The 16,444-nt window shown below is 38.9% G+C and overlaps 1 protein-coding gene across 1 annotated transcript in view; it reads right to left on the bottom strand.

Annotated features, from left to right (window-relative positions):
- Positions 1 to 5,909: 5,909 nt before the first annotated feature.
- Positions 5,910 to 16,444, bottom strand: part of LOC107602704 (sialoadhesin-like) — a 28,118-nt gene continuing 17,583 nt past the window's right edge. The window contains exons 5-10 of the mRNA XM_016295269.1: positions 13,012 to 13,137; positions 8,642 to 8,812; positions 8,258 to 8,560; positions 7,705 to 7,953; positions 7,514 to 7,615; positions 5,910 to 6,164 (exon numbers count right to left, since the gene is read on the bottom strand). Coding sequence (XP_016150755.1) covers positions 6,130 to 6,164; positions 7,514 to 7,615; positions 7,705 to 7,953; positions 8,258 to 8,560; positions 8,642 to 8,812; positions 13,012 to 13,137 — 986 coding nt within the window. The 3' untranslated portion in view covers positions 5,910 to 6,129. The remainder of the gene's footprint in view (positions 6,165 to 7,513; positions 7,616 to 7,704; positions 7,954 to 8,257; positions 8,561 to 8,641; positions 8,813 to 13,011; positions 13,138 to 16,444) is intronic.

Raw genomic sequence — 16,444 nt, forward strand, 5'->3', positions numbered from 1 at the left:
CTTGAGGAGTCCTGCCATAAGCAACAGGTTGAAGGCAGTGGTTGAGAGTCATGCCCATGGTAAGCAGAAAAAACAGCTATCGGCATTGTTTTCCAATGGGGCATGTGTAACTTGCATGTGCATTTGCATATGTATTTTCTAAATGATGCCTTGGGTTTATCAGGAAATATAATTCAAAGCACAACTGACAACCAGCCATTGGTCACAACCCAACAAGACAGTGATGGTAATCTAACCTATTAAGCCTGCATAATTAAAATGCACTGGTGTAATTTATCAGTTACTTACTTATTATTACTATATATGTTTTTTAATGCAGAGTTTTGCATGAACACTCCATCTGAAGACCACAACACAAAGAGGACATCAGTGGCAAGTCAAGGTAAGTATACACCAAATTGAAAAAAAAAAACTTCTGTTTGTAACAGTATGGCATTTATTACATAAACAGAGTAATTGTATGTGTTGTCTATGAGATTTAATGGAGTGTATGGTATCCAGAGTCATCAAAGTTTGAGCGGGCTGTAGACTCCAAAACATTGAACGCCTTCTAAGGACTAACATGTGTTCTGAACCACCCCAAGAAAGAGAAATTCTCGAAAAGCCCTGTAACACACCAACAGAACTGGAAGATTTGTGCACCATGTTGAAGGATCCAGCCTACAAAAAGAGAGTGGTTAGTACTTCAAGGTTGTAAGAGTTTGCACTTGGAACACGGTGTCATATGCATTGTTGTAACTCCAGCTGTGTGTGGTCTTTGGTGAGGTGGAGTGGTGTAGTGGGCTAAGCACAGCACAGCACAGCACAACAAACCAAACACCAAAACAACCCTGTGTTTTCCATATTATTTTATATAATTATGCACACTGTTATATTTTTCTTGGTTCAGATATTGCTGTTAGTTATTGCTGTGCAGCATAATATAGCATTACTTTTATTTTCAGATTGATTGGCTGAGCCTCATGGGAGGCAACACGCCTGGGGAGTCGGTCAGAAGACTACTTTAATATCAGAAACACTGAAGTTTGCACCACACAGAGATAAAGTAAGGCTTTTGTAGTTTGTAAAAAATTAATAAAGAAAACAATGCAAATTTAGTACAGAATATACTGTATACTAATTCTATGTTTTGTTTCTATAGATGCTACAATCTAAGGTGCCACTTCAGCCCGAAGCAGAGACTTGTGGAAAAGAAGACACACAGAACACACTTAATTAGTTGTTTTACACACACAATGTATTTTGTTATGTAAGATTTGGAATGTTTCAGTTTGTGGAATGTTTGAGTATATAAAAATGTGAAAGTAAAGTAAGATATCAGTTATGCTATTGTTTTCATTTAGATGTACTGTATGTTACAGTGTACTTATCCTTGGCAAAATGTAGACAAATACAATATGAATGAAAATGATCAAATATATTAAAATATGAAAAATGTTTGTGTAGTGTCTTACAGATTTTGGTGTTGACAAATATAATTAGAAATGTTTTACCTAATGTTATTGTTTGAATTAATATTTGTTTATAAAAAACGTTCCCAGGGCAATGTTTGGAGGATATTTGCATATTTTATATAATGTTTAGAAACATTCAGAAACAATTTTTTCCCTATAATTTTCCTAACAAGATGAAAAATCTGGACATTTGGAATGTTTAAAAACATTCAGAAATAATGTTTTCATAAAGTTTTCAAGATGATAGAATGGAATGTTTCTATAGCGTTCACATACACTAAGAAAAAACGTTCCTAATACATGAATAAAATTTACATTTTAAACGTTTAAACAACATTCCCTAATATCATTTTCATAACGTTTTCAAGATGATAGAATGGAATGTTTCTATAACGTTCACATAAACCAAGAAGAAACGTTCCTAATACATGCATTTTATTTTTATTTAAAAGTTTAAACAACATTCACTAATAACATTTTCATAACATTTTCAAGATGATAGAATGGAATGTTTCTATAACGTTCACACAAACCAAGAAAAAACGTTCCTGATACATGAAAAAAACTGGACCTTTTAAACATTTAATGAACATTCACTAATAACATTTTCATAACGTTTTCAAAATGGTAGGATGGAATGTTCATGTAACGTTCGCAGAAACCCCACAAAAAACTGGACGTTTTCAATGTGTACAAAACATTCCGAAATAACGTTTTCATAACTTAATAGGAATGTTAGCAAAACGTTCTGACAACTCATTTTTGTTAGCTGGGCCTCGTGGTAAGGAAGAAAACTGCCCACAAAATTCTTATTAACAGGCTCATGTCTGGGCCACACTGGGCCATCATGGGATTAATGTGGGCAGTCCCATAGTGTAGGCTGCTCACAGAGAGCCTGCGGTGAGCCCAAAGCTGTGGGCCTCCCCTGGGCAAGCCCACACCTGGCCTGTTTAGGTTCGGTGTGGGCTGGCCCTAGACCGCTGTGCCCGCAAAAAGCCAGCATGGGCCCCGCAAGGACATGTTTGCAGGGAACACACTGGCAGATCAAAGAGCTGCATGGAGAATGAAGCACACGGGGGCTGTGCCGGCGTGAAATCACTCAAGCCATGAATTCACCATTTCTTTCTTTGAGGTAACTGGGAGGAGAGAAACATGAGAGCGGGGGAGGTTGGGCCGCCTTCATTAAAGAAGGGTTTCCGCGAGTGAGCAGGGAAAGACTGCTTCACGGTGAAAGCAGCCTGACTAAAGATTAAAGTGAGCATGCGGGATGTGTGCCAGCATGAAATCACTCAAGCCTGATCACTCAACCTTTGAGTTTCTTCCTCCGAGGTAACTGGGAGGGGGAGAAACATGAGAGCGGGAGAGGAAGGGCCTGCTTCATAGAAGCAGGGACAGACTTAGGCTTTTGCTGAAAGCAGCCTGTCTGTGTGAGCGCAGCCTCAGCGATGCACACACAAATGTAAAGCTGTCAGCGATAAGAGGTGACAGCTTTATACTCCGATCTGCCTAGGAGGATAGAGCCGCTCAATGTAACGAGGGGTGCTGATTCTCACGTGTAAACACACAAACTACAAAAGCCTTACTTTATCTCTGTGGGTGCAAACTTCAGTGTTTCTGATATTAAGTCCTCAATTACTTTTTCCAGCACCTTGGAGTGTGTTCGATGACAGGCATCTTAAAATCCAGTTAAGATACACAAAACCCAAACATGTTACCGTTACTTACAATAAATTATGATTGAGCATACAGTATATACAATACACTGCTGATTTCCTCAATGCCTCATATGCAGTCTTTGGCCTAGCTTGCCAAAATAATCACATGTGAATTAGCTGTAGACACAAAACATGCATGTTCAGGAATTGTTTCAAATTTATTAATATTGTATCTGCATACTAACTATAAGTATGTCTGTAGATTACAGTAGTATTATGCTGCAAACCCCTAAATATAAAGAATGAATACAAGTCAGGAGACTCACAATAAAATGAGGAATATACATGCTTACAAATTGCATTGTGTATTCATGTGGTTTTAATGTGTTATAATATTAAAGCAGAACAAAAAAATAACCATTAAACTTTTATTCATATGATAAATCATTAGTGAAAAGGTAGTAAGGTAAGCCTTTCAAAACGTTTTAGACAGACAGCCAGTGTCTTGTCAGGCCTCAGAAAGCATGATAGACCTATAGAAAAGGGCCCCGCAAGGACATGTTTGCAGGGAACACACTGGCAGATCAAAGAGCTGCATGGAGAATGAAGCACACGGGGGCTGTGCCGGCGTGAAATCACTCAAGCCATGAATTCACCATTTCTTTCTTTGAGGTAACTGGGAGGAGAGAAACATGAGAGCGGGGGAGGTTGGGCCGCCTTCATTAAAGAAGGGTTTCCGCGAGTGAGCAGGGAAAGACTGCTTCACGGTGAAAGCAGCCTGACTAAAGATTAAAGTGAGCATGCGGGATGTGTGCCAGCATGAAATCACTCAAGCCTGATCACTCAACCTTTGAGTTTCTTCCTCCGAGGTAACTGGGAGGGGGAGAAACATGAGAGCGGGAGAGGAAGGGCCTGCTTCATAGAAGCAGGGACAGACTTAGGCTTTTGCTGAAAGCAGCCTGTCTGTGTGAGCGCAGCCTCAGCGATGCACACACAAATGTAAAGCTGTCAGCGATAAGAGGTGACAGCTTTATACTCCGATCTGCCTAGGAGGATAGAGCCGCTCAATGTAACGAGGGGTGCTGATTCTCACGTGTAAACACACAAACTACAAAAGCCTTACTTTATCTCTGTGGGTGCAAACTTCAGTGTTTCTGATATTAAGTCCTCAATTACTTTTTCCAGCACCTTGGAGTGTGTTCGATGACAGGCATCTTAAAATCCAGTTAAGATACACAAAACCCAAACATGTTACCGTTACTTACAATAAATTATGATTGAGCATACAGTATATACAATACACTGCTGATTTCCTCAATGCCTCATATGCAGTCTTTGGCCTAGCTTGCCAAAATAATCACATGTGAATTAGCTGTAGACACAAAACATGCATGTTCAGGAATTGTTTCAAATTTATTAATATTGTATCTGCATACTAACTATAAGTATGTCTGTAGATTACAGTAGTATTATGCTGCAAACCCCTAAATATAAAGAATGAATACAAGTCAGGAGACTCACAATAAAATGAGGAATATACATGCTTACAAATTGCATTGTGTATTCATGTGGTTTTAATGTGTTATAATATTAAAGCAGAACAAAAAAATAACCATTAAACTTTTATTCATATGATAAATCATTAGTGAAAAGGTAGTAAGGTAAGCCTTTCAAAACGTTTTAGACAGACAGCCAGTGTCTTGTCAGGCCTCAGAAAGCATGATAGACCTATAGAAAAAAATATTTGAATCGTTTTCTTTTCTAAGAATGGCTTACCTTGAAGTGCTGTAAAAAAAGTTTTGGAAAAAAATATTATTTTAAGGTACTTTATGATATGTTGCCATACGGCAACAGCATACAATAGTGGATCTATCTTAGAATAAGTGTAAGCTTACTTATAATTAATATTTTTCCTCAGAAATGTTGTTTGTGTTGATTCAATTGGTGCTATTATAAGCTTTAACACAGTACTTACTTATAATTGACACCTTATACATACTTTCCAAGAACTTGTGCTTTTATTTATTCTATTCTTTTCTTGCTGAATAATGATTTATATTTGTTTTAATTTCATTACATTTTTCATGAATGTTATTTAAACTGCAAATGTATACAGTTGTATAATATAAATTAACAAATATAATACTGTATATCATGTATCATAAATCATTGACATAAAACCAAAAACATTGCAGTTCATGAAAATTCAGCATTATGCAATCTCTTGAGAGGAAGACTATGAACATGAGCCCCCCCATCACCCCCCAATAATCCTTGAAAGATCACCTTTTTTATTGTAATAATGTCATTCCACTATTGCACAGTGTTGCCGCTTGGCAACACATACATTTGAATGATTTACCAAAAACTAATTTTGTAAAAACTTTTTTGAAAGGTGAATGTGTCATCATAACATCATAACAGTGATGTTTTAGATTTTTTTGTGGAAGTGACACGGACTGGTGCTTGTTTGTTACTGACGCTTTAATTTGCTTTCAGCAACTACCGACAAGAGACAGCAGTCTGTCAGAAATCTCGCCACAGAAAAAAACTGCATGTCATGTGACTTAATCAAAGCACATCATTGGCTAAACTAAGGTCTTCTCTTTCCAACAAAAAAAACGAGAATGTTCTCTTAAAGAGACAGTGGCAAGGACATGAACACAAAGAGTATGTTGCCATATGGCTACACCATGCGGTAGAGGGTTAAATAAAGCAAGCACGAATATTAAAAGATGAAAAAAATAAAACAGTGCAATTGCATAAACTAAACTGATGGTCATGTACTTGTGTTGCTAAAATTCAGTGAAGGTTGGGAAAGCACAGAGAGGTTTGCTCTATAATACCGTACTTAAATTGGGGGGGGGGGGGATCAATGGAAGTCAAGTTGGCTGGTAATGCTCATGTTGACTTCTGTATTTCATGCACACACACACAGAACGATCAGTAGGAGGATTCATTCCAGCATTTAACTGCAGTTGTCACTCCGGAAATAAAGCTGAAGTTTTCTCAGATTAATATCAGACTGAAGTTTCTTCCTCTTCAACTGATGTAACTGTTAAATACACACAAAAACAATCTTGTCAGCATTTATGTTTATGTATTTTTCTTCTTTCTGTAATATTAACTACCATCATGTTTGAAAGTAAAATAAATTTGACTAGAAGACAACAAAAGGCATTTATGTAACGAAGTATGCAAGTTGCATAGGGCCACCTAACCACCAAGGGTCCCCTTGCTCTCAAAGAAGATTTAATGACCTAAGGCTTTGCCAGAATAGGATAGTTTCATTTTAGAGTTTGTCTTACAACAATTATAAAAAAACACAATGCCACAATCCGTTCCTGCCCCTGAAAGCGCTGTCACCTTCCTTGTCAGTATATTAGATCTGTGCATTCGGTCTTAAAATGAAGCTGCCTAATAAACCTGCTGCTGTGTCTGTCATTTAATGTTAATCAAACAACAACAGAATATGAGAAAATCATTCACTGCTCTTTGCTGATTAACTTTAGTAACTTCAAAAAGAAGAAATGCAAATTAAATTCATATGGTGAAGACTACTCAGTGTTTTATTTTTACATTTGGTTTTTTTATTCAACTTCTGTATACTTGTCAGATTTTTGGACCCGTTTTGCCTCCGTAGTTCTTCCTGTGTTTCCTTTTATGGTATTTTTCCTGTTCTTGTTTAGTTTGATTACCTTTTGATTCCATGCACCTGTGTTCACCTGATTGCCCTGTGTTTTAGAAGCCCCAGTCTGATCAGTTTGGTTTTGTCATGTCTACTTGTTGTGAATGTCTTCCTTGTGCTCTGTGTCTCCCTGTTGGATAATTAAAGATTCTCGTTTTGTGAAATCTCCACGTCTCCTCGTTTCCTTGTTCCCGTGCTCCAGTGGATTGTGACAATACTAGGATATTATTTTTAGTAGATTATTACTAAATTACGAGATTATTTTAGTAGATTTAGTAAATTATTTCATTTGTATCTCTTTTTCTCTCTCTATTGTATTTGTCCTGCTTATTATTATTATTATTGTATTACTGACTGTATTTTCTCACTGTTGTTTTTTGACAGTGAAACGGGTGGGGGTCATTTGGGGTTTTTATGAACACACTGAGAGGGGCCTCCTGATGAAGTTGTCCTTAAGTCTAGGACCAGGACTGCATGTCTATGTCAGTGAGGGAATTTGTGTATTTGTATAAAACAAAAAAAGATACATAAGAACAGATGGATTCAATACAATATTAATAATATGTTGTTTTTGAAGCAGCTTTACACAGAACATACCCTCAGTAAGTAAGCCAAAGATGATTACTAAATAATACTTGGTATGATAATACTGACTCATTTGTTGGTCAATTAAATATAGTGGTTATAAAATCAAATAAGTTAGTCAGCTATTTTACCTCTCATCCTGTAGCATTTGAAGATCAGCACGACTGTCACTAGCAGATATGGACAAACTGTCAGTACAGAACTGAGTGTGTGGAGGACAGAGATCTGAGATACTGAAAAAGAGACACAAATTAATTTTATTAAGCACTATATCTGAACAAGAGCATATGAAGAAAAAAAATCAGCTCACAGTTTCATTGACTCTCACCTGTGACTGAGATCCAGCTCTTGAGTGACTCTCCTCTCTCTGGGTGTTTGCAGTAGTAGAAACCCTCATGTGACTTTGAGACAGCAGAGATGATCATCTCTGTAGTTTGATTCTGGATGAGTGATCCATCTTTATAGAAATCAGCTCTGAGGTTTGGTGGGGTTGAATATGGATATAAACAGCGTAGAGTCAGCGTATCTCCTTCAGTCACAGGATGAACAGGACTCTCCAGAATCACACCAGCTACAGAAACAAAGGAAACAATAAAGTAAAAACAAAATTTTTGTGGTATTTGCCCACAGTACTAGGATGTTTGAAATTGTTTTTATGTGCTTTGGTGTTCTGTGTGATTACTAGGGATTAGCTTGGCAGATGCTTAATGACTGAAGTCAACCCAGCCAAAGTCTCTAGTCTGGTTTTAGATATGAGTTGCATGATGCCTTTTTAATTATAGAAATTGCTGAAATGCATATTCCTGCGCTTGTTTAATAAACCTGCTTTATGTATGGATTGTAACTGCCAGTGAAATGAATAAATACAGACTCACAGTGTACAGTGATATTAACAGGATGATAGTTCTCTCCAGATTCAGACTGACACCAGTACACTCCAGTGTCTGCTGTGCTGGTGTAGCTGTTTGTACATGTAGATCCTCTTGTTTTTGAGCTCCACAGTGATGACGAACAATCTTCTACCTGTCCACTGTTTGTGTATCTTCTCACTCTCCATTTATCAGAGTTTCCCTGGTCTTTACAGCTCAGAGAGAGAGAGACAGATGTGAAGTGTTGAGTTCTACTGGGACTGATGATCAGAGACACTGGAGGAAAAACACCTGAAGAGACAATTACAGCTCTAATTTTTCAGATTTAAGCATTAAAATTATTGATCTTAATAAAGATGAACCAATCGTTTAAGCTCTGATTGAACTCACCGGTAACCCATAGTGGTTGTGTGTTGCTAAAGGTTGTGTAAATGACTGGTGTATCTGTCTCAGCTCTGCACACATAAACTCCTGTGTGTTTTAGAGCAGCAGAACTGACAGTGTAGTTTCCTCCAGCTCCTCTGCTGCTGTCTGAGAGCAGCTGATAATGACCACTGTAGTCTGTAAAAATGTGCAGTTCCTTTACATGTATTTCTACATGGTTTGACCTTTATAAGTATACAACTATCAAATGTTAAAAAAGTAATATGTCTGACTTCCATTATTAATAATAATAATAATAATAATAATAATTTTATTTGTAATGTGCATAGTCAAAATGTTACATGTACGTAACATGTTACAGAATACAAAATAACATTGTATAATAATACATTGTATATAATAACAAGTCACAATAACAATCACAGATTAAAAGCTTTATTAAAATATGTGTTTTGAGTAGTTTCCTGAAACAATCAAAAGAAGAAGCATTCCTAATAGAAGCAGGTAATGAATTTAATAACTTTGAAGCAATGCAAGAAAAGCTCTCCTTCTCATGGTTTTTGAGTTTTGAGAGGCTGACAAAAAGAAAAAGAACCAGCAGAGTGGAGAGAACGAGAAGGTATGGATGGTGTAATCAAATCACAAATGTAAACTCGAGCTAATCCATGTACTGCAAATACAGAGGGTTCACCACAAGGTGCAAACAAAGCCAGATTACACTTTGCCAAAAAAACATCTAAAAAAGCCAGACCTCTTCTGGAAAAGCATTCTTTGGACTGCTGAAATTAAGATCAACCTGTACCAGAATGACGCAAATACAAAAGTATGGAGAAGACTTGGAACAGCTCATGATCCAAAGCATACAACATCATCTGAGAAACATGGTGGAGCAGTGTGATGGCATGAGCATGCATGGTTTCCAGTAGCACTGGGTTTCTGGTGTTTATTGATGACGTGACAGAAGACAGAAGCAGCCGGAAGAATTCTGAAGTGTACAGGAATATACTGCCTGCCCAAAGTTGATTGGACGGCACTTCATAGTACAAGAGGACAATGACCCAAAACATACAGCAAAAACAACCCAGGAGTTTTTGAAGGTAAAAAAGTGGAATATTCTGCAATGGCCAAGTCAATCTCCTGATTTCAACCCGATTGAGCATGCATTTCACTTGCTGAAGACAAAACGAAAGACAGACAGGGTTTCTGCTGGTCTTAAAAAAGTCTTAAACAGTCTTACATTTAGTTGTATCAAATTTAAGGCCTTAAAAAGTCTTAAATTGTACATGAAAGTCTTAATTATGATTTCAAGAGATCTTACATTTGGGGACAGAAAGACCAGAATTGCGATATGGCTGAATGTGACGATTAAACTTCAAAAGGATATGATTTCATTGAATAAACATGAGCACTGCACATTCAAAGTCCGTTGCTGTGCTGCTTTGTGAACAGCGTTACCGGGGAAACAGTTATATTTCTACCAAATGCTCCACCTGCTGGCAGAGAATGGATGAGAGCATTTTCAATAAAACTGTTGTTTTGTTCAGAGTTCAGACAAATGCAAAAATCGACCCATGTTTTTACCCTGCAAACACACAGAGCGTTAAATGTTAACTGGTGGATCGATAAGAAGACGATGCATTATAAAAATCTAATATGGGTGTGCAGATATGCATGGTCTGCATGCATGAGTGTGCGTCTGAGTGCGCGCATACATTACATGATGAAGTCTAGCAGGTTAGACTAGTGCGCGTGCACATTTATAGTGCGTTCTTTCACTGAATGAATCAGTCTATTAAAATGCATTTAGAATTACATAATTCAAGATATGAGGCAGAAAATGTATATATTTTTATAATTTTATATAGTTAATATCCAAATCCGAATTAGCTTTATTGCCAGGCATGTTTACACATACAAGGAATTTGTTTTAGTGACAGAAGCTCCACAGCGCAACAGAATGACAGTGACAAGACAGGACATAGATAATAAAAAGAATAATATACAAATATACAAAATATACAATGTACAAAATAGCAAAAACACAATATATAATATAGACAATTATGTATGTACAGGTATGATATGTGCAAATTTGAAATGTAAAAAAGTATGTGTGTTAAATAAATAAATGTATAGTTGTGTTGTGTGTTCCACGTTTATTGTCAAGTGTTCATGAGATGGATTGCCTGAGGGAAGAAACTGTTCTTGTGTCTGGCCGCTCTTGTGCGCAGTACTCTGTAGCGTCGACCAGATAGCAACAGTTCAAAAAGGGAGTGGGCTGGATGTGAGGGGTCCAGAGTCATTTTGTCAGCCTTTTTGCTCGCTCTGGATGAGTACAGTTCTTGGAGAATAGGGATGGTTGTACCAGTGATTCGCTCAGCAGTCCGGACTATCCTCTGTAGTCTTCTGAGGTCAGATTTGGTAGCTGAGCTGAACCAGACAGTTATTGAAGTGCAGAGGATGGATTAAATGATGGCGGAGTAGAACTGTTTCAGCAGCTCCTGTGGCAGGTTGAACTTCCTTAGTTGGCGAAGGAAATAGAGCCTCTGCTGGGCCTTTTTAACAATGGACTCAATGTGAGTGTTTCACTTCAGATCCTGAGAGATTGTGGTGCCCAGGAACCTGAAAGACTCCACTGTTGTTACAATGCTGTCCATGATGCTGAGAGGGGGAAGAGCAGGGGGGTTACTCCTGAAGTCCACAATCATCTCCACAGTTTTGATCGTGTTCAGCTCCAGGTTGTTAAGACTGCACCAGACAGCCAGCTCATTAACTTCCTGTCTGTAAGCAGACTCGTCTCTGTCCTGGATGAGGCCGATGACTGTAGTGTCGTCTGCAAACTTCAGGAGCTTGACAGAGGAGTCTTTAGAAGTGCAGTCATTGGTGTAGAGGGAGAAGAGCAGTGGAGAGAGAACACAACCCTGGGGTGCGCCAGTGCTGATCATACGGGTGCTGGATGAGAATTTTCCTAGCTTTACTAGCTGCTGCCTGTCTGTCAGGAAGCTGGTGCACAGCTCCATTGATCTGTTAAAGATCTGTGTGAAGATGGGGGCCAGCTGGTCAGCACAGGTTTGCCCTGCTAATTACTTACAAAGCCCTGAATGGTTTAGCTCCTCAGTACTTGAGCATGCTCTTATCACATTAGAGTCTTATATAGTCTATTTGATAATACCTAGAATATCAAAATCAGCTCCAGGTGGCAGATCCTTTTCCTATCTAGCACCCAACACAATCAGTTTAAATCTAGATTAAAGTCCCTTCCTGGCATACATATACCACTCTTTCACATTTCTTTAATTCAAATCTGTTAAAGTATTGTTAGGCTGCATTAATTATGTCATCCAGAATCGGGAACAATGTACTTGTTACATCGTGAGAACAATGGCATCTACGCTAATATTAGTCTGTTTCATTCTTATTCCAAGGTCACTATACCCACCCAGATCAAGTCTGTATCCAGATCAGATGGTGGATCAGCAGCTAGAGAGGACCTCTACAGCCCTGAATGTCAGTGGAGACCAGGACAACTAGATGCGCCCCAGAGACAGATCCTCTGCAAAGACCTTGTTGGCCATCGGCACAATTCCTCGGCAAAGGCTACGAGAACCATACAAGCCCTCTGCTCAATCTGATTTGTGTTGCAGCCTGGAATTGAAATACATCATGCTAGTTTGGTCTGGCCAGAGTAGAACTGGCCCCCTGGTTTCTCCAAAGGTTTTTTTCTCTATTTCTGTCACTGAGGGAGTTCTGGTTCCTTGCCACTGTCACATTTGGCTTGCTTAGTTGGGGACACTTAATTTCTGGCAATATTGTTGACTTGATTGAACAGACACAATTGGAAGAGAGCTGAACTGAGTTGGACAATGACATCACTGAATCAATGATGAACTGACTTTAACTGAAACATTGGCTGTTAAATATTGTCTTCCTGCATTATCGACACACTATTTTCCTGTTGAACACTGTAAAGCTGCTTTGACACAGTACTGTATTGTATATTGTACTATATAAATAAAGGTAGCATGTCGAGACCTAAACCCTGATTGAAAAGTTTCTAGTAATCTGTCCATCTATAGAAAAGTAATTTTGAAGTTGGCCAACACCCCAAACACATAAGAACTTTAGCAAGGAATGACAGATTCGAAATAGGCCTAAATTGGACATATCAGCAGTATCACTCCCTGCCAATTTAAGAAGAAAAATCCCTGCATCGCGTGATGCATTGAAAATAGCAGTAATATAGCAAACAATAGTTGGCTATTGTTCTTCAGAACACTTCATCAGAACAGTAGGGGTAAGGGGTAAGAGGTTCCAAGTTACAAGTAGTACAATTCGATTTAATTCAATTCAGAAAAATGAAGCACATTATAACTTACCTGAAACAACAGTGTACCAGCTGAATGTCCAGCCTGTAGAGGAGCCGTTAACCTCACAGATCAGAGTGACAGGATCTCCTTCACTCAACCATTTCTGTGGAGAAACTCTTACTTCTGCTTTGGGATCTAAAATGGAGAAATTGCTCTTTAATAGTGTAACCCTATATAAAAATCCTATGAGTAATAGGGTTAAAACATTTATTTTATTCTGTTGTTTATTTATCATTTGTTTGTGCATTGTCCATTCATTTCTAATTCGGGGATGATGTTTTAAAAGCTTTCTATACTGGTACGTTTCTACGTACGTATGTATCATTACGTAATGTAGCGTAAAAGTTTGTTAGAAATGCACATGTGAAAAACGTGGTGTGTACGATCAAGCATGTCTTATGTTTAGTGATTGGATGCTTAATAGCTTAAACCCGCCTCCCCAATAGATTAATGTAACGCTATTGGGTAATGAAGATGTCCATCAGAGAGGAGGAGAAGAGAGTCGTGAGAAGTTTGTAGTGAGTGAAAAAACAGACGAAATGTGAGGAAAAATCTAGCATAGTGTTAGTTCTGGCAGGTCACGTTAGTCAAGCTCACATCAGCTGACTCTCAGCTGATCCCCATCAACCTATGGGAGTACGACAATGGGGGGGGGGGGGGGGGGTCCACGTCCAGCACACCATACAGCCAATCCAAACTGTATGCTAATTAATTGTCAATCATCTTTGATGATAGTGGTCCTGACAGAAATGTGATTTTCGTTTGTTTAATTTTGTTTAAAACTGAGTATATTCGTTATTGAACTTAAGAGATACAGTTAGCTCACAGTATGGGTTAACATTGAGTGTCTCTGAGTTATACTGAGTACTCGAGACATCGCTGCCTTTAACCGAGACAGCTCACACATTTCATCGCATATACTGAGGTGCGTGTTGAAACTGTTTCACACATTCTCTGCCGTTTGTGTTCTGCCATGGGACGTTTCTTCGTGGGACATCGGAGACCGTGAAAAGCACTTTTGGAATCCGAAAGGTGAGCGAGTCATCTGGCTACGAGGGAGAGAGCGACAGTCATCCAGTCATCATTGCACCCAGCCACCGGAAGCATTGGGTGTTCCTCCGGCGACGAGGGACGATCTTTGCTTCCTAGGAGATTAGGAGATTCAAGTGCTCATACGGATCGCGATTGACAAAAGAACAAAGGTCCCGTCTTTTCTTTGTTTGTTTGCTCACTTGAGTGAAGCAGCCAGTTTAAGTTTTCAAGGCCTCACCGCACTCTAGCCACGACACAGGCCTGCAACGGGGGGTGTGAGTAATGTTGTGTGTGTATGTGGGCCCACTGATATTTCTGTTTAATCCAACATCGCAAGGCATTTAGTTTCTGAACCTGGTGCTGCTCCTTACAAAATTCTACTTCAGAAAGGTAGGGGGCACTATAATAACATGTTACACATCCCAGGTTCGATACAAGTTAAGCTTAGTCAACAGCATAAAAAAAGTAGACATCTGGGTTATGTTGAGGCACTTGTTGCAATAAAAATAATAGGAGCTGTTATGTGTACGTTACTCACTGTTTCAAGCGCCACAAGACGTAAACTATGCATGTCAAAATAATTTTATGTGATAAAAATTGCTTACTAACCTCTTCTGTATAAAGTTATGTCCAAATTTCACAAAATTTAGCCATTTTCTTTTCTTACTCTGTGGGCCTGCATGAAAAGGATATAAAGCAGCATGGACTGGACTTTACGCGATTCAAAGAGAAAGTAATAAAGCTTCGTTAAAGTCTCTCATTTAATGATGCAGTCCATCTAGTCTCTCGAGTCCATGACCAAAAAAAACTAAAAACAGTGAGCGCTGCGTTGGCCATGGTAGGTTAGTGTTTACATCAGGTGTTCGTACAGAAGATATAGCCATGAGCTTAATGTACAAAGGGCTGTTTAAAAAGACTGCTTTTTTGCTTTTGAAAAATTATACAAGTTTTTCAGTCAATGTTAAAGTGGTCATCGGATGCCCATTTTCCACAAATTGATATGATTCTTTAGAGTCTTACTGAAAAGTCTATAACATACTTTGCTTAAAATTTCTCAATGGTAGTGTAAAAAACATCCTTTTTACCCTGTCAAAATTAGCTCTGTTTTCAGCAAGCTGTTCTAGTCCATGTTGCTTTAAATGCTAATGAGCTCTGCTTGCCCAGCCCATCTCTTCTGTGGGGTGACGAGCAGACTGTAAACTTCAGCCGCAAAACTTGCTAACTAGCACATATTAGGAAGGGGGGGGGGTCTCCCTGCTCTCATCCATGGGGGGCATGGATGCGCAGGGAGTTCTTGCCCAGAACAGAACCATACAGCCAATCCAAACTGTATGCTAATTAATTGTCAATCATCTTTGATGATAGTGGTCCTGACAGAAATGTGATTTTCGTTTGTTTAATTTTGTTTAAAACTGAGTATATTCGTTATTGAACTTAAGAGATACAGTTAGCTCACAGTATGGGTTAACATTGAGTGTCTCTGAGTTATACTGAGTACTCGAGACATCGCTGCCTTTAACCGAGACAGCTCACACATTTCATCGCATATACTGAGGTGCGTGTTGAAACTGTTTCACACATTCTCTGCCGTTTGTGTTCTGCCATGGGACGTTTCTTCGTGGGACATCGGAGACCGTGAAAAGCACTTTTGGAATCCGAAAGGTGAGCGAGTCATCTGGCTACGAGGGAGAGAGCGACAGTCATCATCCGGATAGTGCACCCAGCCACCGGAAGCATTGGGTGTTCCTCCGGCGACGAGGGACGATCTTTGCTTCCTAGGAGATTCATATTATTAAGTGCTCATACGGATCGCGATTGACAAAAGAACAAAGGTCCCGTCTTTTCTTTGTTTGTTTGCTCACTTGAGTGAAGCAGCCAGTTTAAGTTTTCAAGGCCTCACCGCACTCTAGCCACGACACAGGCCTGCAACGGGGGGTGTGAGTAATGTTGTGTGTGTATGTGGGCCCACTGATATTTCTGTTTAATCCAACATCGCAAGGCATTTAGTTTCTGAACCTGGTGCTGCTCCTTACAAAATTCTACTTCAGAAAGGTAGGGGGCACTATAATAACATGTTACACATCCCAGGTTCGATACAAGTTAAGCTTAGTCAACAGCATAAAAAAAGTAGACATCTGGGTTATGTTGAGGCACTTGTTGCAATAAAAATAATAGGAGCTGTTATGTGTACGTTACTCACTGTTTCAAGCGCCACAAGACGTAAACTATGCATGTCAAAATAATTTTATGTGATAAAAATTGCTTACTAACCTCTTCTGTATAAAGTTATGTCCAAATTTCACAAAATTTAGCCATTTTCTTTTCTTACTCTGTGGGCCTGCATGAAAAGGATATAAAGCAGCATGGACTGGACTTTACGCGATTCAAAGAGAAAGTAATAAAGCTTCGT

The sequence above is a fragment of the Sinocyclocheilus grahami genome, unplaced genomic scaffold (assembly GCF_001515645.1).
Source record: "Sinocyclocheilus grahami isolate Dianchi unplaced genomic scaffold, SAMN03320097.WGS_v1.1 scaffold333.1, whole genome shotgun sequence".
In the NCBI taxonomy this organism is placed as follows: domain Eukaryota; kingdom Metazoa; phylum Chordata; class Actinopteri; order Cypriniformes; family Cyprinidae; genus Sinocyclocheilus; species Sinocyclocheilus grahami.